This window comes from Pelophylax lessonae, assembly GCF_965119305.1.
Source record: "Pelophylax lessonae genome assembly, chromosome: 4".
NCBI lineage: Eukaryota > Metazoa > Chordata > Amphibia > Anura > Ranidae > Pelophylax > Pelophylax lessonae.
The window spans coordinates 591284678-591307818 of record NC_138771.1 but is presented as its reverse complement, the minus strand read 5'-3'; the positions used below and the strand labels follow the sequence as shown (position 1 = coordinate 591307818).

Below are 23141 nucleotides of genomic sequence, written 5' to 3'. Positions count from 1 at the left end.
AAAATTGTTATCCAAATGAATTGCTGCATTGGCCGGAGGTAACGAAGTCAGTTGATTCGGATGGATTGGTTGGCTTCGGGCAGGACAGACAGTACATATTTCAGACACTTTAATAAATGCAGACCAATCTCATATATATTTGATGGCACTCAAAGGCAATGTTTTTTTTTGTTGCAGTTTTTTGATCTACATTTTTATCTGTCAGTAATTAAATCTGAAATATCCGCTCAGTATAATAAAAAGAAAATGTGCTAATAAAATTTGAGTTATTACAATTACACGGGCGTAACGAGTGTAGAGCGGACCTTTGACCCTGGAGGGAGTGAAGAGGTTAAAAGGGACAGTAGATTGTCACGTGGTAATATGATAATCCGGGATCTCTCACAGAGGAGGGTTGGCAGCTCAGACAGAACAAGGCACAATGGCTAATAACAGCAAGAAGACTGTCCTCATAACCGGGTGCTCTTCGGGCATCGGCCTCAAGATTGCCGTCCAGCTGGCCAAGGACCCCGAGCAACGCTACCATGGTGAGAAGTCCTGGGCCACTATGGAGGAGTTGCTAAGGAACTGTATGGAGTGGGACAGGTTAGGTGGAGTAATAGGAGGAGGAATTCCCAGGAGTAGTACAAGTTATAGAAGGAGGCGACAGAAGACGGTGGGCTTCTTCTGTACAACAGCAAAATCATCTGTGCGCTGCCGTAACCCATAGCAACCTGATTTCACTTTGGGGGAATATGAACTGTGATTGGTTGCTGTATGTTGTATAAATAAGTTGGACTGTGTGAGAAGAGGTGAGAATCCTTATATAGGAGGTGATAAGAGGTTACAGAGGAAGGGAGAGTTCATGAGAGGTCACATTCGTTCTTTAGAAAGGTCAGACCAGTCTATGTGTGCGCTTGTGTGTGTCATCTATAGGTGTGTGTGCATCATTTATAAATGTGTGCGTCGTTTATATACTGTATGTGTGCGTCATTTATATACTGTATGTGTGTGTCATTTATATATGTGTGTCATTTATATACTGTATGTGTGTGTCATTTATATACTGTATGTGTGCGTCATTTATATACTGTATGTGTGCGTCATTTATATATGTGTGCGTCATTTATATACTGTATGTGTGCGTCATTTATATATGTGTGCGTCATTTATATACTGTATGTGTGCGTCATTTATATATGTGTGCGTCATTTATATACTGTATGTGTGCGTCATTTATATATGTGTGCGTCATTTATATACTGTATGTGTGCGTCATTTATATATGTGTGCGTCATTTATATACTGTATGTGTGCGTCATTTATATACTGTATGTGTGCGTCATTTATATACTGTATGTGTGCGTCATTTATATATGTGTGCGTCATTTATATATGTGTGTGTCATTTATATACTGTATGTGTGCGTCATTTATATATGTGTGCGTCATTTATATATGTGCGCGTCATTTATATACTGTATGTGTGCGTCATTTATATATGTGTGCGTCATTTATATACTGTATGTGTGCATAATTTATATACTGTATGTGTGCGTCATTTATATACTGTATGTGTGCATAATTTATATACTGTATGTGTGCGTCATTTATATACTGTATGTGTGCGTCATTTATATATGTGTGCGTCATTTATATACTGTATGTGTGCGTCATTTATATATGTGCGCGTCATTTATATATGTGTGTGTCATTTATATACTGTATGTGTGCGTCATTTATATATGTGCGCGTCATTTATATATGTGTGTGTCATTTATATACTGTATGTGTGCGTCATTTATATACTGTATGTGTGAGTCATTTATATGTGTGCGTCATTTATATATGTGCGCGTCATTTATATACTGTATGTGTGAGTCATTTATATGTGTGCGTCATTTATATACTGTATGTGTGAGTCATTTATATGTGTGCGTCATTTATATACTGTATGTGTGCGTCATTTATAAATGTGTGCGTCATTTATATACTGTACGTGTGCGTCATCTATAGATGTGTGCATCATTTATATACTGTATGTGTGCGTAATTTATATATGTGTGCGTCATTTATATACTGTATATGTGTGTCATTTATATATGTGTGCGTCATTTATATACTGTATGTGTGTGTCATTTATATACTGTATGTGTGCGTCATTTATATATGTGTGCGTCATTTATATATTGTATGTGTGCGTCATTTATATACTGTATATGTGTGTCATTTATATATGTGTGCGTCATTTATATACTGTATGTGTGCGTCATTTATAAATGTGTGCGTCATTTATATACTGTACGTGTGCGTCATCTATAGATGTGTGCATCATTTATATACTGTATGTGTGCGTAATTTATATATGTGTGCGTCATTTATATACTGTATATGTGCGTCATTTATATATGTGTGTCATTTATATACTGTATGTGTGCGTCATTTATATACTGTATATGTGTGTCATTTATATATGTGTGCGTCATTTATATACTGTATGTGTGTGTCATTTATATACTGTATGTGTGCGTCATTTATATACTGTATGTGTGCGTCATTTATATATGTGTGCGTCATTTATATACTGTATGTGTGCGTCATTTATATATGTGCGCGTCATTTATATACTGTATGTGTGCATCGTTTATATACTGTATGTGTGTGTCATTTATATACTGTATGTGTGCGTCATTTATATACTGTATGTGCGCGTCATTTATATACTGTATGTGTGAGTCATTTATATGTGTGCGTCATTTATATACTGTATGTGTGTGTCATTTATATACTTCATGTGTGTCATTTATATACTGTATGTGTGCGTCATTTATAAATGTGTGCGTCATTTATATACTGTATGTGTGTGTCATTTATATATGTGTGTCATTTATATACTGTATGTGTGTGTCATTTATATACTGTATGTGTGCGTCATTTATATACTGTATGTGTGCGTCATTTATATATGTGTGCGTCATTTATATACTGTATGTGTGTGTCATTTATATATGTGTGTCATTTATATACTGTATGTGTGTGTCATTTATATACTGTATGTGTGCGTCATTTATATATGTGCGCGTCATTTATATACTGTATGTGTGAGTCATTTATATGTGTGCGTCATTTATATACTGTATGTGTGCATCATTTATATACTGTATGTGTGTGTCATTTATATACTGTATGTGTGAGTCATTTATATGTGTGCGTCATTTATATACTGTATGTGTGCGTCATTTATATACTGTACGTGTGCGTCATCTATAGATGTGTGCATCATTAATATACTGTATGTGTGCGTAATTTATATATGTGTGCGTCATTTATATACTGTATATGTGTGTCATTTATATATGTGTGCGTCATTTATATACTGTATGTGTGTGTCATTTATATACTGTATGTGTGCGTCATTTATATATGTGTGCGTCATTTATATATTGTATGTGTGCGTCATTTATATATGTGTGCGTCATTTATATACTGTATGTGTGCGTCATTTATATATGTGTGCGTCATTTATATATGTGTGTGTCATTTATATACTGTATGTGTGCGTCATTTATATATGTATGCGTCATTTATATACTGTATGTGTGCGTCATTTATATACTGTATGTGTGCGTCATTTATATATGTGTGCGTCATTTATATATGTGTGCGTCATTTATATACTGTATGTGTGCGTCATTTATAAATGTGTGCGTCATTTATATATGTGTTGTGACAGGAAGTCAGCTAAATCTGGGAATGTAGTCACAGGAAGGAGATACATTTCCACCTGATTGAGAAGTCCATTAATTAATTTAGGGTGTTGGCTACAGAGCTAGCCAGCAGGAAGTTGAAAGGCCTTCACCTGTTCAGAATGAGGGAGTTAAGGCTCTATAATTTGTTTAGAGAAAGTCCTATTGTTTGCTGCCTCCAGAAGCTGCCTCCTGTCGCCGTGTAGGCTGGGAGAGGAGGACAGACATACGTGTACCTCCCGAAGCTGGTGGGCATGGGAGAAGGACTGCTGCCGCCTGTCGCCGTGTAGGCTGGGAGAGGGGGACAGTCGGATGTGTGCCTCCCGACAAGCTGGTGAGCATGGGAGAAGACCCCCTACAGCGATGTGAAGCTAAGGAGGGTAACCACGAGTGAAGACGTCTCAAAGGTGAGAAGACAAAGTGTTCCATGTGAAGAGTGTGAAGAGTAAAGGGACCTGTTATAAATGGACATGTGCTGTGTGAAAGAAAACAAAGGGACATGTTCAATGGACAATGTTTGTGCTGTGTGAAAAGCAAACAAATGGACATTTGAGTGTCTGCTGTAGGATCAGCAGTGTCGGCCCAACAGTAGGTTGGAAAGACTTCTTAGGTAGGTTCCAGTTGTGAGAAGGTAGCCGCCCACAGAGGCAAGGATTTATTTTGTTTTATTTTATTTTGGATGTTTTGCTGCATGCACTTGTTTGAAGAATAAACCTGTTGTTTGCAAGCACTTTTGGGCTATCTCTCTGTGAAAACGCACCCCCAAAGGGGTCATCCACGCCTACCACCGAGCTAATCCCTTACAGTGTGCATCATTTATATATGTGTGTGTCATTTATATACTGTATGTGTGCGTCATTTATATACTGTATGTGTGCGTCATTTATATATGTGTGTGTCATTTATATACCGTATGTCCGTGTCATCTCTAAATGTGTGCATCATCTATATATGTGTGCATCATTTATATACTGTATGTGTGCGTCATTTATATATGTGTTCGTTATTTATATACTGTATATGTGTCATTTATATACTGTATATGTGCGTCATTTATAGATGTGTGCGTCATTTAAAAACTGTACGTGTGCGTCATTTATATACTGTATGTGTGCATCATCTATAGATGGGTGCGTCATTTATATATTGTATGTGTGCATCATCTATAGATGGGTGCGTCATTTATATATTGTATGTCTGCGTCATTTATATATGTGTGCGTCATTTATATACTGTATGTGTGCATCATCTATAGATGGGTGCGTCATTTATATATTGTATGTCTGCGTCATTTATATACTGTATGTGTGCGTCATTTATAGATGTGTGCATCATTATTCAAAAGTTTTAGCAAAAGTCGTACAAAAATTCTCTATTGGAAAGCTCACATGTGATGGGATAGAAGTAATGATTTGCAGTGTGTTTATGCTCCTTGTGCGGTTTTATCAGTGCTTGTTTCTGCTTGTTACCCTTTGAGCAGTGCAGGTAGACTGGAAGTGATCTGTACCCTGCAATTGTATCTGGACATTTCTTCCATGTATTGCCTGCAGAAAACCGATTTACAGCTTAGAGAATATCAGACGGAATCCCCTGACTTCTATCTACTGTCAGTGATTGTGTGTGTGTACCTCAAGTGTCACAATGTCACTCTTCCCAAATCTTCCTTTACAATGTCTCCAATCTCACAATGTGTGGTTTGTACTTATCATAAGTAATTATTGTATAGACAAATTATCTATCTATCTATCTTATCTATCTTATCTATCTTATCTATCTTATCTATCTTATCTATCTTATCTATCTTATCTATCTTATCTATCTTATCTATCTTATCTATCTTATCTATCTTATCTATCTTATCTATCTTATCTATCTTATCTATCTTATCTATCTTATCTATCTTATCTATCTTATCTATCTTATCTATCTTATCTATCTTATCTATCTTATCTATCTCCTGTTGTGAAGATTTGCAGCACCCAATAACAAAGTTATGCCTCGTACACACGCATCGATTATTGGCCGGGAATTTTCAGCCAACGTCCGATCGGCTGATTTTCGGCTTGTTAGTATGATGCTTCCGACAACCGACTCCGACTTTTCGCCCCAAAAAAATCTGGTGTGCAGGCTATAAATTTTTTGTTGGCCATCACCACAACGGCCGATTTTCCGTCAGTCAGTACAGATTTCGGCAGACAAAAATCTAATGAGCAAGTCTGGGCATGCTCAGAGAAGAAAAAACACACGGAAAGTAAACCATCACATGACATCACTTCTGAAGTTGGTTTTTGTTGGCCGAGAAAATTAGTGTGCAGTCTAGGCACATTCCAACCAACAAAACACCACTCTGGACAAAAGACGGATGATCGGTCGGCCGATAATCGTTGTATGTATACGAGGCATTAGATAGAAGAAAAAGGTGGAGATAGTCCCACATACAGCTGGTTTATGTGCCATGTAGCATTAAGGCTCCATACACACTTGCATTTTTCATAAGCTCAAAAAAAGCTAGAAAAGAATGCTGGATGAAAAATGCTGATAATAGCATTTTAGTGGCAGCTTGTAGGAGCATTTTAGTAGCTTTTTGAAGCATTTAGAAGCTTTTAGGAGCATTAGCATTTTATTTGCGTTTTTGCAGTACATCAAGAAGAAGAAAAAAATATCTAAAAAAAGCTGTTAGCATTTAGAAGCAGTTAGGAGTGTTCAGCATTTTTTCTGCTGGAAAAACGCTCCAAGAAACTCTACAAAAACTGTTTTTTTTCTGCTCCTAGATGCTGAAGCTCCAAAATAGGATTACGCTATTTCACTTCTAGGAGCAGAAAAAATGCTAATAACAGCTTCTAGGAGCTTAAAAAAACGCTAGTGTGCATGGAGAAAAGAGAAGTGTGGACTTTATTTTTTTTTTTTAGAATCACACTTACCTAGGTGGATGCAGCATTGGTCCGATGCTCTGACACTGAGAACCGAGCGATCTATCACCACTGATCGCTCGGTTCTCACAGCTCCCTGAGCAGAGAACTGCTGACTGTCAGTCACCGCTGTCTGCTCTGCCCCCTCCTCGCTCCCTGGAGCGCTGGACTGTGGAGGGGAGGGAGCGGCCGGCTCAGCCTCTCAGTGGTCCAGGCATGTGGGCGGATCCCGACTTCATTGTCACGATTTTGCCCAAACTTGGACCTGCTCTGTGACATCAGCAGACAGTGAACTTCAGCCCGCTCTCTGGTCTCTGGACTGGCTCTGTGACATCAAGCGACAGCAGGCTTTGGCCCGCTGTCTGCTGAAAACAGGTCACTGGATGCAGAACGGACTCCACTCCTGTGATCCATAGAAGTACAGCCAAACATGCTTTGCCTGTACTTCTCCTTTATGTCACATTTTCAATGGTGCCCATTCACATCAATGTTACTCAGCACAGAGTTATTTTGGAAAAGGTTCCTGTATTACTTTAGTGCCATTCCACTGTAAATTTGGCCACAAATAAATATCAACGTTGTTTCCAAGTAGCACTACATAATCGCACTAAGCTCCAATTCACACTGCTGCACATTCCTGTTCGATTCACATGATATTCACATTCTGAATAGAACTGCATCGCACCAAAAGTAGCGCATGCACTACTTGTGGAAGCGCACTGCAACCAGATCACATGGAAGTTTTGTACCATGCGATCTGGTGCAGACAAACGCACTGTGTATGAGGCCTGCATTTGAGGTGTCACTAACTTAAAGTGGTTGTAATCCCTTACATATACCCAGTGAAGTGACCCGCCTCAGGTAATACACGGAGATTAAACAAATCCTCCTACATAAGTTGTACCTCTTCTCTATAGCTGTTCAAAGTACAAAATTTATAAAGCTTGTCTGAGCTGTCAGAAAAAAGGGAGTGGAGAGCTGAAATTGCACTCTGCAGAGCTCAGTGAGGAAAACTCTGAGAGCTGATTGGATAGAAGCGACACCCCCCCTTTCACACAGCACACAGGAACAGAGCTGAGGCTGTCAATCAGCTGGAGATCCCTCCCCTGTCACCTTTTTCCTCTTGGTGTCAGGAGAACTTGTCAGAATGGACTCATGCTGATAGCAGAGGAACGAAGCAGCAGACAGAAATTATAGTGCTCTTAACTGAGAAAAGTACACATTATAGAGGGATATGCTTTGTTCATATTTCACGTCTGAGGTTTATAACCACTTTAACATTGACACTCGCTGCAAATTGCAACTGCATTCCGATAACCCCCCTGTCCACAGACCCCCCACAATCACAGTCCAGGGCTGTCGACAAGATGCCCTTGTCCATCAACATGGGGACAAGGTGCTGAGGGCATGTGGCCCGATATGGTTCAGGAGGGGGGTTGCTTAATCGTCCCCCACCCCCCTTTTGTTCCTTCCATGCTCAGGTAAGGGCCTGGTATAGATTTGGGGGGAACCCCCACGCGGTTTTCTTTTTTTCTTTCATTTTTGTATTGCCTCCAAAGGTATTATATTGCCCGCAATTTAAATGTCATTGTTTTTTCATTATAAATGTCAGTTTTGCTGCAGCAGGTTCTATACACAGTACAGATGCGCCACTTTACAGGCAGACTAAGGGGACCCCAGGGCACTATATTTAAAGCAATATTTTATTTATATTGTTTCACTTTAAGCTTAATTAAAATCACTGCTACTGTAAGGCCCCGTTCACATAGGGGCGATCCGACTTGGGGGGGCGACCTGCTTGCACCGCGACCTTGGAGCGGCCGCCACGGACTTCATAACATTGAAGTCTATGGCGGTCGCCTCCGGGTCGCCCCAAAGAAGCTCCGGACCCTTTTTCTAAGTCGGAGCGACTTGTGTCGCTCCTATTAGAACGGGTCCGCAGCTTCCCTATGGAAGGCGACCTACAGCGACCTGTGAGGCGACCAGGTCGCCTCACAGGTCGCCTTAGTGTGAACGGGGACTAAAAAAGATATTTTTTTAAAAAAATGTGTTCATTGATTCATGTCCCCCACGGCAGTACCCGGGCCCCCATACCCTTTTTATGGCCAATAACTTGCATATGAGCCTTCAAAATGGGGACTTTTGATTTTTCAAGTGTGGGGTTCTATAGACTTTAATAAGGATCATGGCTCAGGTCCGAACTTTTTACGTTTTCGGGAGTTCTGGTTCAAACCGAACCGAGGGGTCTTTGGCCAATCACTACTCATCACCTACTACAAACTCAAAAATGTTAGTTATGGGTGGATTGAGCCTTTACATGACTAATGCTATAAAATACTACTGTATAGTAGATTCAGGTATTTTAGTTTTGGCATAGTGCAAGATCTACATTTATAGTTTTAACCACTTGGCCTCCGGAAGATTTACTCCCCCTTCATGACCAGGCCATTTTTTGTGATACGGCACTGCGTTAGTTTAACTGACAATTGTGCGCTCATGCAAAACTTTGCCCAAATAAAATTGATGTCATATTTTTACCCATAAATAGAGCTTTCTTTTAGTGGTATTTGATCACATCTGCGTTTTTTATTTTTTTGCGCTATAAACAAAAAAATAAATAAAAAAAACAATATTCTTTACTTTCTGCTGTAAAACACATCCAATAAAAAAATAAAAAAAAATAAAATGTCTTCATACATTTAGGCCAATTTGCATTCTGCTACATATTTTTGGTAAAATAAAATCACAATAAGCGTATATTGATTAGTTTGCGCAAAAGTTATAGCGTCCACAAACCATGGGATATATACTGGAGTTTTTATTTATTTATTTTTGTATACTAGTAATGGCGGCGATCAGCATTATTTCGGTGGACAATCGGACATTAACTGACACTTTTGTGGAACCAGTGACATGAATACAGTAATCAGTGCTAAAAATTTGCAATGTCACTGTACTAATGACACTGGCTAGGAAAGAGTTAAACATCTAGGGTGATCAAAGGGTTAAATGTGTGCCTAGTCAGTGTTTTTGCATGCTCTATGTGCTGCTTTTACTTAGGGAAGAAATAGATTTTATTCCCTGCTTTGCAGGAACAAAATATCCATCTCTGCCCCCCTCCCCCCCCCCCACCCCGGTCAGAATGGAGCTCTGCGTTGTTTACATAGGCAGAGCTTTGTTCTGTCTCTCTGCTCAATGATCAGTGGGTGTCAGCTGTGAGGGGGCACGCGAGACAGAAGTGCAGAATCATGTTTATATATATATAAAAACACATGTGATTCTGCACAGGAGGACCACCCTGTAGCAGTATATCTGCTATGAGGCCGTCCGGAAGTGGTTAATAATAATTTATCTGTGTGAAGAAACTTGTGTTTCATATAATGATCCCTCAATTCTGACATGTTCAGAGAACTGTCTTAGGCCCCTTTCACACATACGGTGGTCAGTTTTTCATCCATCCGTTGACGGATGAAAAACGGACATCAGTTCATCTCTATGTAAAAACCGATGACAACGGATGATCATCCGTTAACATCCGTTTTCATCCGCTTCCGTCAATGTCGGACGAAAAACAGATGTAAATGGACAAACGGTCAGTTTTTCATCCATTTTTGTATTGGTAGTGGATGTAAAAAAAAAAAACGGGTAAAAAACGGATGAAAAACTGATGACAAATGGATAAAAAACGGACGAAAAATGGATGAAAAATGGATAAAAAATGGATAAAAAATGGATGAAAAAACGGATGAAAAACTGATACATTTCGACGTGACTGAACTGATGAACGGACTGTATGTGTGAAAGGGGCCTAAAGCTGACCACGCACATTTCAATCTGATTGTACAATCTTCTTTAGATCTACTAACAACTACATGTAGTTCAGGATCCTGCTTAATGTGTAAAAGCTCAAAGTACTATATGGACTGGCCCTCAAATCAGAAGGCCTTGATACATTTGGGCTGGGTTCACACCTCTGTGCAGAGCGGCTCACAGCAGGGGTTCGATGCGTCCCTGTTCACCATTTCAGGTCCAATATCGGTCTGAATTTTTGGCTAAATTCTGACCTGAAACAGACAAGAAGACGCACAGAACTCGTGTGCAACTCGCTCCACAGCTGTCCCGGAGCTGTGTGAACCGGCTCCATTGAGGGCCTCCTTTCTTGCTGAACCAGCCGAGATTCCAACTGTGTATGAGCAGGCTGAATGCACCAAGTTGACTTGGGTACAACCAACATGCCAGGTGTTACCTGCGATTATCTCTAGCGGCTGCTATAGCTGCTAGCAATTATCACTGTCTTCTCCCGGCGGGGACAGATTCCCCCACCCCTCCCATGGGAAGGAGACAATGGCCCGGCAGAAGGGATTCCATCTGTGTTGATGGGGCAATCGAGTGAATTACAGGAAAGAAATTTGGGTTGCAGGAAAGAAATTTGCTCTTTGTATGGCTGGCCTAAGGCAGGCCATAGATCAAGGGTCTTCAAACTATGGCCCTCCAGCTGTGCAGGAACTACAATTCCCATCATGCCTAGTCATGTCTGTGAATGTCAGAGTGTTACAATGCCTCATGGGATGTGTAGTTCCGCAACAGCTGGAGGGTCATAGTTTGAGGATCCCTGCCATAGATGATGCCCTTTTCTTTCCTTTCCACAGTCAGTATTGATGGGGGAATCCCTCCCCCCGAGCTATTGTGTTCTCCCAGAAGGGGGAGTCATGCCTGCAGAGAGAACACAGTGATTATGGCTAGGTGCTATAGTCAATGGCAATAATCACATGTAAAAATCCAACAGGCTGGTTGTACCCGAGTCAATCGATGGATCGACATGGGTCAAATCAGCCTGCCCATAAATGGCGCAAATCTAGGCCAGTCCCTGCTGAACCGGCCAAGATTCAAGCTATTTATGTATTTATGGACGGCTTATGCATGTACACACCTCAATTAAAGAAGTATTAAACACAAAGGCAAACATTTAATAAATTGCAGCTTGCCAATTCTTAGATGTGATGGCAGCATTTTTCCTCTTCCATTTTCATCTGGTGATCTAGCCAACAAGTCTGTTTTTTAAAAGCACAAATTCCCCAGCAGCATGTATCGGTTTACAGGGATGAGACAAACCATTTAACACTGGCAGGGGGGATTAAAATGATCAGCTTTTATTTATTTGTGCAAAACTTTATTAACAAAAAGGAAAAAAAAACCTGCTGTAACTAATTATAAAGTGTGAGCTGGAGTTTGGCTTCAATTTGTTAGTGTATTAAAATCTGCTAATACATTTTACACTCCCCTCACTTAGACAGACAATGCTGCTATCTGCTGTGCCTCCAGAGTTGTGCCTCACTAATACAGGAGGTGTGTTACTGGCCTGATCACCAGGTGAAAAAAGCTAAAGAAAAGAAAACGAATGCAGCCACCATATCTAATGATTCGTAAGCTGCAATATATTACATTTTTGGATTTGGGTTTAATACCACTTAATGAGACAGTTTGTTAAAAAAGAATGGCAGATTTGTATATTTCTATCTAAACAGATGCAGTATAGATCACATGCCAGGATCATGCAATTAAATGAATTTGGACCAGCTGGAGACAAGCTGCACAACATTAGGACAGGGTATTAGCCGGGGCGGGGATGCATTCTGCATATTTCAGAATTAACAACCTAAAATGATGGTAAAGAAATCGATCAAAGACAGAAAAAAACATTTCTAAATGATTAATATTAATGATAATTTTGCATCTAAAATATTGTTTACTGTAACGGAACTGCAATCCGCACGGTGTTTGTGTGCTTCCATCAGAATACCACTTCCTCCAGACTGAACATAGATATCAGATATTCTAGGCGTCCCCATACAAAACTAGCCGAGAATAGCTTGTATAGATCTGGAACCTTTATTGAACAAACTCACACACAATATATACCACACAGGAGGACATCCCTCTCCTGATCAGATTACCCCACCAGGTCAGGTGCCTGATTACATTATCATATGCAGATGAAATTGTGTACAGAAATATAATTAACCTAAACTAATTACCTAGCCATCTGGATAGAAACAATAGGTGAATGGGAATCCACATCTAGACAATGTTATATTTAACATGTTAATTAACTCAGCACTGCAACAAGGCTAAAACAAAATACATTACACATTATCCTATGTATAAACACATCAAACCTTATCAAACAGACAATAGCAGGAGACCACCAGTAACAGACTGTCCGTCTCCTACATTGAAGAACATGGAACAGAGGCCAATGTGACCCGCTCTTTCAATGAACATGTTCAAAATCAAACAGGCCAGGAATAGTCTTCATATATTTCTTGAGATACAGTATATGATTAATAAATATTGCTGTCCCACTTGAAGTAATCCAAACCATATTCTCAGTGTCCATTAAGTACCTGTCCATCATTTCCTTGGACACCCTGTGCCCCTAATAGACACAGGGTGACTTACACATAAGAGGGGCCTGGGGGTTGAAAGGGATTTCCCAACCTCTCTAAGGTAAGCTGGGTTCCATGGGCCCCCCAACCAAAGTGACTCCCATCACATTCACTTTAGGGGTTCATTGCAAATGAGAAGGTGGCACTTTTTATCCCCGGAAGGAAAATAGTTTTTACCTCCGTGTATGGGCAGTCTTCTTTGCAGTAAGGCCGGGTTCATACATAACTAAATGGTAGTGCTTTTCTGGAAGTGCTTCCCATAAGGATTCCCATCATATTCTATGGTGCCCATTCACACCTGAGCTTTGTGTTGACTGAAGCTTGGTGCGCTTTAGTTTTAGGTTTCCGTAGACTTCAGTGGAAGTGCCTGGAAAAAGCCTGACCAATGCCTGAAAATCAGAATTTTTTTGCTCAATTTCTTGCCTTTCCTTATCCTAGTAAATAACTTTTCATTACATGTGAGATTTCCAGCCGGGGGGGGTTCCTGGCGATTTGCAGGAGGCAGTTCCATTAAAAGCATTGGGAGGCTGCTGGTTCCCACAGCTTTTTGCAGCCACTCGCATGGGGTTCTCGCATGTAATTAGTGTTGGGTCAATTCGCAAGAGTAATTGGGGCCTAAAACAAATATGCTTGAAGTCTGAAAATGCATGTACAAAAACACACACAAAATAGATATGAACCTAGACTTAGGCTCCTTTCACACTTGCCCCAAAGTCGCATGACAAGTCAAAACCTCATGTTTCCCTATGAGTACTGTTTATATCTGTGCTACGTCAAAGAAGTTTCTGCACTACTTTCATGCGACTTGAGTTCCATAGGTCCATAGGCCTCAAAAGTCGCCATGAAAGTCGCGCCTGCATTATATAGATGCGATTTTGATGCCTCTTTGGTTTTTTGTAAAAAATAAAAATTAGTTTAGGTTTTTTTAATCATCAAACGAATTCCAAGTTTTCAGAACAATCAGAATTTGAATCGGTTGAAAAATGATCAACCGATTTGAATTCTGTGTGAAGAAAAACTGGTTGTTAATGAGCAGGCCGGGAAGCCAGCCGCCGCGTCCTTAACAACCGATGACTCATCAGTCAGTGAGCTTCCACTGACAGCTGAATGTAGAAAAAAAGAATGCCAGCAATAAAAAATTTTTTTAAAAATGGCATCCCCCCCCCCCCCGCCCAATGCATATCAGGTCCTTCAGATCTAGCATGGATTTAAAGTAGAACACCATGTAATTTTTTTTACTTTTGGCGTGGGTCCCCCCAAAATCCATACCAGACCCTAACCTGAGCATGCAGATCAGGAAAAGGGGGGGAGCAAGCATCCCCCCCTTTAACCATACCAGGCCACATGTCCCCAACATGGGGGGGTGCTTTGGGGCGGGGGGCTCTGCCCCCCATTTGAACCATTTTTAAGGACCACACAACCCTGGGCGGTGGTTGCGGGGGTCTTCAGGCGGGGGGGCTTATCGGAATCTGGAAGCCCCCTTTAACAAGGAGACCCCCAAATCCTGCCCCCCATGTGAAAAAATGTGTAACAAGTAAATAAGCACAGTACACAGGTTTTTGACCTTTTCTAAGTCCTTTATTAACCACTTTACCAATAGAGCATTTTGCTGTCTTACGTCTGGGCCACTTTTTGCGATTCGGCGCTGTGCAACTTTAACTGACAATTGCGCGGTCATGCGACGCCGTACCCAAACGAAATTTACGTCCTTTTTTTCCCACAAACAGAGCTTTCTTTTGGTGGTATTTGATCACCTGTGCGATTTTTACTTTTTGCGCTATAAACAAAAAAAGAGCGTTTATTTTGAAATTCCCCCCAAAAAAGATGTAAAAACCAATTTTTTTTTTAATTTTTGGCAAATTTGTTTTCTGCTACCCATGTTTGGTAAAAAAAAATTGCAATAAGCGTATTTTGATTGGTTTGCGCAAAAGTTATTGCGTTTACTAACTAAGGGAAACGGCAGCGATCTGCGATTTTTTTTGTGGGACTGCGACATTGCGGCGGACAGATCGGACCCTTGACTGACATTTTTGACACTTTTGGGGGTACCAGTGACATTACTGCAGTAATCAGTGCTATAAATATGCACTGTTACTGTAAAAATGACACTGGCAGGGAAGGGGTTAGTTTTATTGGAGAGGGAGGGGTTAATGTATGCCTGGTGCTTACTAACGTGTGGGGGGGGGAGGTGACTGAGTGAGCCAGGGACAGATCGGATGTTCAGCTATGCTGAACACTCCGATCTGTCACTCCCTGTCACTTAGGAGATCCGCCCGCTCTGTTTACACAGGCGGGCGGATCTCCAAACTGGATTCCCCGACGATCGGGGCAAAGCAGCGGCGATCGCCGCTGCTCCTCCCCTGGCCCGACTCCCGCTGTGAATGAAAACAGCGGGAGCGCGCCTCCGGCGGCGCGCGAGCGCCGCCTACAGGGGGAGGAGTCCAGCGACGTAGGTCTACGTCGCTGGACGATAACGAGCCACTGTGCCGCAGTAGCAGCACAGTGGCTAGGGGTAAAGTGGTTAAAAAATAAAAAAACATAAAAAAGTATGTCCCCTGAAGTTGATCTATCGTCAATCACGCCGCCCGCTGCACTGCCGCACCGAAAAAAGAAAAAAAACCTCCGGCCCCGATGATCGCTCCCGCTGACCTCCTGCTCCTCTGTCTGACAGCTCCTAAATACCTAAGTGGCACTGATTACAGTAGTAATGTCACTGGTCCCCCCAAAAGTGTCAGTTAAATGTCGGCCGCAATGTCACAGCACCGCTAAAAATCGCTGATCGCCGCATTACTAGTAATAAATAAATAAATAAATAAATAAAAATTACATAAATCTTTCCCGTAGTTTGTAGACACGATAACTTTTGCTCAAACCAATCAATATACACTTATTGGGATTTTTTCTTACCAAAAATATGTAGCAGAATACAAATTGGCCTAAATTGATGAAAAAATTAGATTTTTTAATTTTTTTTATTGGGAATTTTTTATAGCAGAAAGTAAAAAATATATATATATATTTTTTTGAATTGTCGCTCTTTTTTGTTTATAGCACAAAATATAAAAATTGCACAGCTTATCAAATACCACCAAAAAAAAGAAAGCTCTATTTGTGGGAAAAAAAAAAAAAAAGACATTACTTTTATGTGGGTACAGCGTCGCACGGCCGTAAAATTTTCAGTTAAAATAACGCAAAAAAATGGCCTGGTCATTAAGGGGGTAAAACCTTCTGGTCCTTGAGTGATTTCATTGGAGTGCGGCCATCTAGACTTTTTTTTTACTATACATTTCCTGATGAATACAAGGCCAGCACACTTTCTATGTGCAGTGGTGGTGAAGCTAAGGGGTGATCACCTTGAGTGGTATACTATTTATTTAGTTAAAAAATGTCCTGCGTTTCTGGTGTGAACCGAACATAAATAAGAAAAAAAAATTACTTTGGAAGCACTGAGCTTATTTAGAGGGTGTTATAATGTAACAATTCCCAGCTCAACTCACTAACCAGCCTGCTAACCAACCGAATCAACCTAACAGTATGCGTTAAAAACAGGGGTTTAGTTAGCACAGATTTGCAGACGCTTGCGTAAGCTGCAGGGCCACTTCACAGCACCCTGTATTACCTGCAGCCCTAACTCCTGAAAATCTATGAGGGTCTCCACAGTGGAAGCACATGCATTCTAATTGATAGATAGGGGTAAGGTGGGCCTGGAGGTAGCCCAACCCTCCTTAAAGGCACAGGGGCACAATGGACGGCCAGCACATAGCACAATGGCAGCAAAGGCCTCCCGTGTGTCCCCTCACCAGTATACATCAATAACAAACAAAATGGCACCTGCCCTCACCTATAACTGGCCTTCACGGCAAGGAGCACATGGAAGGCCAATGCATGCAAGACAAAACCAGAAAAATTCCCAGCTAAACTCACCAACCAGTCTGCTTACTAACCCAATTAACCTGTCTAACAGTATGCATTAAAAACAGGGGTTTAGTTAGCACACATTTGCAAACGCATGTGTAAGCTGCAGGGCCACTTCACGGCACCCTGTATTACTTGCAGTCCTAACTCCTCTAAATCTATGAGGGTTTCCACAGTGGAAGCACATGCACTCTATTAGATAGATAATCTTTTTTCAACCTCACTAACTATGTAATTATGCAAAACAAAACCAGAAAAATTCCCAGCTCAACTCACCAACCAGTCTGCTTACCAACCGAATTAACCTGTCTAACAGTATGCGTGTGCTCCCACACGGAGACTCTCATAGATATACAGGAGTTAGGACTGCAGGTAATACAGGGTGCCATGAAGTGGCCCTGCAGCTTACACATGCATTTGCAAATGTGTGATAACTAAACCCCTATTTTTAACGCATACTGTTAGACAGGTAATTTGGTTGGTTAGCAGACTGGTTAGTGAGTTGAGCTGGGAATTTTTCTGGTTTTGTCTTGCATGTATTGCCCTTCCATGTGCTCCTTGCTTTGAAGGCCAGTTATAGGTGAAGGCAGGAGCCAATACTGATATCCAAATGTATGCATACTGATTTCCAGCACTGCTGACTGTTACAGTATGTTGTTACTTGCCCCATTTCCTTCATCAGCTTACATGTGAGGGAGATTAAACAAAAATATCTCCAGAAATATTATTAAGCCATTATTGCAATCCATTGAGCATTTCAGAATTTGCTTATAAAAGAGTTTGAGGCTGACCTATTGCTCCGAGTAAATCTCCTTATCCTTAAGAAGCTTTACTTCTTATTTCCTACGATCATGAAGCTTCTTACAGACGCTTTAAGTGGTGCTGAACATAACAGATACTGCAAGTGATGCACGGTTCATAGCAGAGCACATCACTGCTTGTGCTGTAATACTGACAGCAGGAGTCGGGTACCCATATATGATAATCCTAATGACTGACTGTGTATTTCTATCCAAAGATCAGACCTGAGCATTATAAGAGACCTGCTGCAAAAATGAATTTATAGTCAGACTAGAGGCTAGATTTATAAAAATTCCAAAACAAGGTCCATAAAGACATGGATGAGCGAGTGTGACTGTGAGCCAGGCCTTCTTGTCCAACATCAGTGCCTGACCTCACAAATGCGCTTCTGGAAGAATGGTCAAACATTCCCATAGACACTAGTGTATAAAAATAACCGCGCTCAGCACAAAAAAGTGAATAAACAATAAAATGACAAATGTGGAAAAGAGGTGCAGCTGTAGTGGGAAACACCAAAAAGTAAATGCAAAAGAAGAGCCTCGCTAAATTGACATATTGAAAATAAATCAAGCTATGAATAGTGAAAAGTGATAGCCGTAAAATGTGCTAGAGATTAAATCATATTGATCAATTACATATATGGCAATAAACAATAAGTAATAATGTCCATGAAAGACAGCAAATTATCTGTTAATATATAGTGTCCATAAAGGAACATTAAAGTCCAATTTAGGGTGCCAGGTGGAAGAAAAGAATCCACCACCAAATCCTGTGACTTCTTCCACAATCAGTGCTGCATGCTGTAGGCACACTAAACGCTTACCAGAACAAAGGTAAATACAGGCATCCAACATATAATGGGAACTCCAATGTGATCCTGCAGGTGGCGTGGTACCTCTCTCTAGATAGTCTATGCAAATCCAGCAGGGATACGCGATAGTACACCAGCCAACACTCTAAATGGTCCCAGCCCGACTCTCCCAAAGGGACTTGAAAGAAAAGGGGCCACAATAGTGCAATACGTAGGGGACACTTTATTATAAAAAAGGTGAACAACTCACATGTATGTAGAAAACAATAGCGCTATTCTCGGCAGATTCAGCAGAACGCCGCCGCCCGACTTCCGGGTATCACATGGTGACGTCAGCACGCCCCCCCGACGCGTTTCGTTATAGATGACGTCTTCCTGAAACGCGTCGGGAGGGCGTGCTGACGTCACCACGTGATACCCGGAAGTCGGGCGGCGGCGTTCTGCTGAATCTGCCGAGAATAGCGCTATTGTTTTCTACATACATGTGAGTTGTTCACCTTTTTTATAATAAAGTGTCCCCTACGTATTGCATTATTGTGGCCCCTTTTCTTTCATGTCCCTTTGGGAGAGTCGGGCTGGGACCATTTGCAGGGATCCTCAAACTACGGCCCTCCAGCTGTTGCAGAACTACACATCCCATGAGGCATTGTAAAACTCTGACATTCACAGACATGACTAGGCATGATGGGAATTGTAGTTCCTGAACAGCTGGAGGGCCATAGTTTGAAGACCATTGATTTAGAGTGTTGGCTGGTGTACTATCGCGGCTCCCTGCTGGATTTGCATAGACTATCTAGAGAGAGGTACCACGCCACCTGCAGGATCACATTGGAGTTCCCATTATATGTTGGATGCCTGTATTTACCTTTGTTCTGGTAAGCGTTTAGTGTGCCTACAGCATGCAGCACTGATTGTGGAAGAAGTCACAGGATTTGGTGGTGGATTCTTTTCTTGCACCTGGCACCCTAAATTGGACTTTAATGTTCCTTTATGGACACTATATATTAACAGATAATTTGCTGTCTTTCATGGACATTATTACCTATTGTTTATTGCTATATATGTAATTGATCAATATGATTTAATTTCTAGCACATTTTACGGCTATCACTTTTCACTATTCATAGCTTGATTTATTTTCAATATGTCAATTTAGCGCGGCTCTTCTTTTGCATTCCCATAGACACACTCCTAAACCTTGTGGACAGCCTTCCCAGAAGAGTTGAAGCTGTTATAGCTGCAAAGGGTGGGCCAACTCAATATTAAACCCTACGGACTAAAGGCCCGTACACACTATACGAAAATCGGAAGGAAAATTTCGTCCGACGAACAATCTGCCGATTTTCGGATCGTTAGTATGGTGCTTTTGACAGCTGATTATGGATTTTCGTACGACAAAAACTGGATGTGCAGCCTATAAAATTTTTATCGTATGTCAACACAACGTCCGATTTTCATTTAATTAGTAGGGATGATCGAACTTTTGAAAAGTTCGGTTCGACCAGAACACCCGAACTTCACGAAAGTTCGGTTCGGATTTCAGAACCCCATTGAAATCAATGGGACCCGAACTTCTGTAATCAAAAAACACAATTTTTAAGCCCTAAAACCCAATAAATGCCCCTAAAAAGTGCCTAGGGTTCTGGGTCATGCCCCAGGGACTATTAATCACACAAAAAAAAGTTCTTAAAAATTGTCGTTTTTGATAGATAGCCAATTATTGAAAAAATTAAAAAAAAAAAAAAAAAAAAAGAGATTTCTTTGGATTTAGTTTCTGGGGGTTCTAAAAGGTGTACCTGTGAAGTTTCAGCTCTGTAGCATGTCCAGAACCAGAATTACAGCATACCAAACCTTCAAAAATGACTTTTTTGCTTAACCGCACCTTTCTTTTGCTCCTAATCAACGGCTCAGCCAATGTGTATGATGGGGACATAATGCAGTGCACTGGGAACAAGATTAGAGGTTTTTTTGGAAAAAGGTGCTGTCTCTTTAAATGTGCATATAATTAACGGGTGTATTTCCACAATGGGGCTTTTATTACCAAATGTTTCAAGAAGTCCAAAGATGTATGTAATTGCACTTTATTTCATGTAAAATGGTGTTTGGTGCACTTTAACTTGAAATCTCACAAGAAACAGACATATATGCACGGATACATTGAGGGTTAGGGGTAGGGGCCACAATGTAGTGCAGAGTGAACAAGATTAGAGATGTTTTGGATGAATACTGTTGTCTCTTGACTTTGAATAGAAGTAAAGGATGCTTAAAAATTGGGCATTTGGTGGTGCAGACGATGCCTTGACACCATATCCCTATGAAAGTGCTGGTAATGAAAGCAATAATTGCCTTTGTAAGGAAAAAAATTACAATGATATGCATCTGTGTGACAGGTGCGCAAAAATTGTTGTTTGGGTGTTGGCGGAGCCATACCACTGTAAGCCCAAAGAGCTGGTGTTGAAGAAGGCGTAAAAATTATGAAGGTGTGCACCTGTGGAACAGGTGCGCAAACATGGTAGTTTTGGTGTTGGCGGAGCCTCCCCACCATAACCCCAAAGAGCTGGCTTTGAAGGAGGCCCAAAAATTGTAAAGGTGTGCACCTGTGGAACAGGTTCACAAACATGGTAGTTTTTGTTTAGCATAGCCTCCCCACCTTAACCCCAAAGAGCTGGTGTTGAAGGAGGCCCAAAAATTGTAAAGGTGTGCACCTGTGGAACAGGTGCTCAAACATTGTCGTTTTTGTTTTAGCATAGCCTCCCCACCTTAACCCCAAAGAGCTGGTGTTGAAGGAGGCCCAAAAATTGTAAAGGTGTGCACCTGTGGAACAGGTGCGCAAACATTGTCGTTTTTGTTTTAGCATAGCCTCCCCACCTTAACCCCAAAGAGCTGGTGTTGAAGGAGGCCCAAAAATTGTAAAGGTGTGCACCTGTGGAACAGGTGCGCAAACATTGTCGTTTTTGTCATAACCAAAATGAGGTTCTATGAACGTAAAGAGAATGAGAGGAGGGTTTGAGGGTGGCACCATGGTCCAGGCTTAAACTGAGGCTCAACTGCCACATCACAACGATAGCCTAGTCTACAAGGTCTGCATCAGGTGCATCAAAGCTTGATATCCACGACTGATTCATCTTAATGAATGCCAAACGGTCGACTGAGTCGGTGGAGAGTCTAGTTCGATGGTCTGTGACGAATCCTCCTGCTGCGCTGAATGCCCGTTCCGATAGGACACTGGAAGCAGGGCAGGCCAACAACTCCATGGCATACTGGGCCAGTTCTGGCCAGTGGTCTAATCTTAAGACCCAGTATGCCAGTGGATCGGATTTGTCACATGAAAAGCCCTCTGTGTCACTTTGTGCCCTCACGTAATCGTCCACCATGTGATGCAGACGGTGTCGATGCGATGTGGCAGCTGAGAGGCCTGGGCGGTGAGGACTAAAAAAAGACCGAAAGGCATCCGTCAACCGCACGCCTTCTCCAACGCTCCTCTCGTGACCACCAGTAGAATCCATGGTAGGTTGTCCCCGCCCCTGCACCCTACGGGAGTCGGGGAACATGTTCACCAGATTCCTCTTGAGACTGTCCTCAAGGGATTTGATCCTGTGGACTCTATGGGTGGATGGGAAAAGCTCCGAGACTTTACACTTGTACCGGGGGTCAAGTAGGGTGGCCAACCAATAGTGGTTAGTCTCTTTAATGGCCTTGATTCTGGGGTCCTTTCGCAGGCTCTGGAGCATGATGTTTCCCATGCGTCGCAAATTAGCGAAGGCCTGAGAAGCTGACTCCTCGGGGTCACTCATAACGACATTATCTTCAACGGGCTCCTCCTCCTCCCAGCCACGTACTACTTCAAAGTGTCCCGAGGGAGTCAAACTAGGCCTTGCAGATTGCCGCATGTCTTCCTCCTCCTCCTCCTCAAACCCTGCAAAAGTTCCCGCAGAATCGTCCTCCTCCTCCTCTTCCACCCCTGGATCCTGCTCGGGCCTCTGGGAGCTAGGCATAATGGGGTCAGGATTCTCAGGATAAAGGGGGCCTTGAGAGGCAAGGAAGTCCTCCTCTTCCTCCTGCTGCTCTGCCTCCAGTGCCCTGTCCATAATGCCACGCAGAGTGTGCTCCAACAAAAACAGTACCGGTAGGGTGTCACTGATGCATGCGCTGTCCCGGCTGACCATCCTTGTGGCCTCCTCAAATGGCGAGAGGACAGCGCATGCATCCTTAATCAAAAGCCACTGCCGTGGTGAAAAGAAGCCCAGGCGCGCAGAGCCAGTGCTGGTGCCGTACTCGCATAGGTATTCATTGAGGGCCCTCTGCTGCGTGTACAGGCGCTGCAGCATAGCCAAGGTGGAGTTCCAGCGGGTGGGCATGTCACAGATAAGGCGGTGTACCGGCAGGTGAAACTCGCGCTGCACTTCGGCCAAACGTGCAGTGGCACTGTACGACCGCCTGAAGTGACTGCACACCCTTCTTGCCATCCTTAGCACATCCTGCATTCCCGGGTACGAGTTCAAAAACCGCTGTACCACGAGATTCAGGACATGCGC

The 23141-nt window shown here is 41.9% G+C and overlaps 1 protein-coding gene across 1 annotated transcript in view; it reads left to right on the top strand.

Moving 5' to 3' along the window:
- Positions 1–363: 363 nt before the first annotated feature.
- RDH8 (retinol dehydrogenase 8) overlaps positions 364–23141 on the top strand; it is a gene marked incomplete at its 5' end in the record, with an annotated part of 55951 nt that continues 33173 nt past the window's right edge. The window contains 2 exon segments of the mRNA XM_082254903.1: positions 364–393; positions 395–527. Of these exon segments, the coding sequence (XP_082111029.1) occupies positions 364–393; positions 395–527 (163 nt within the window).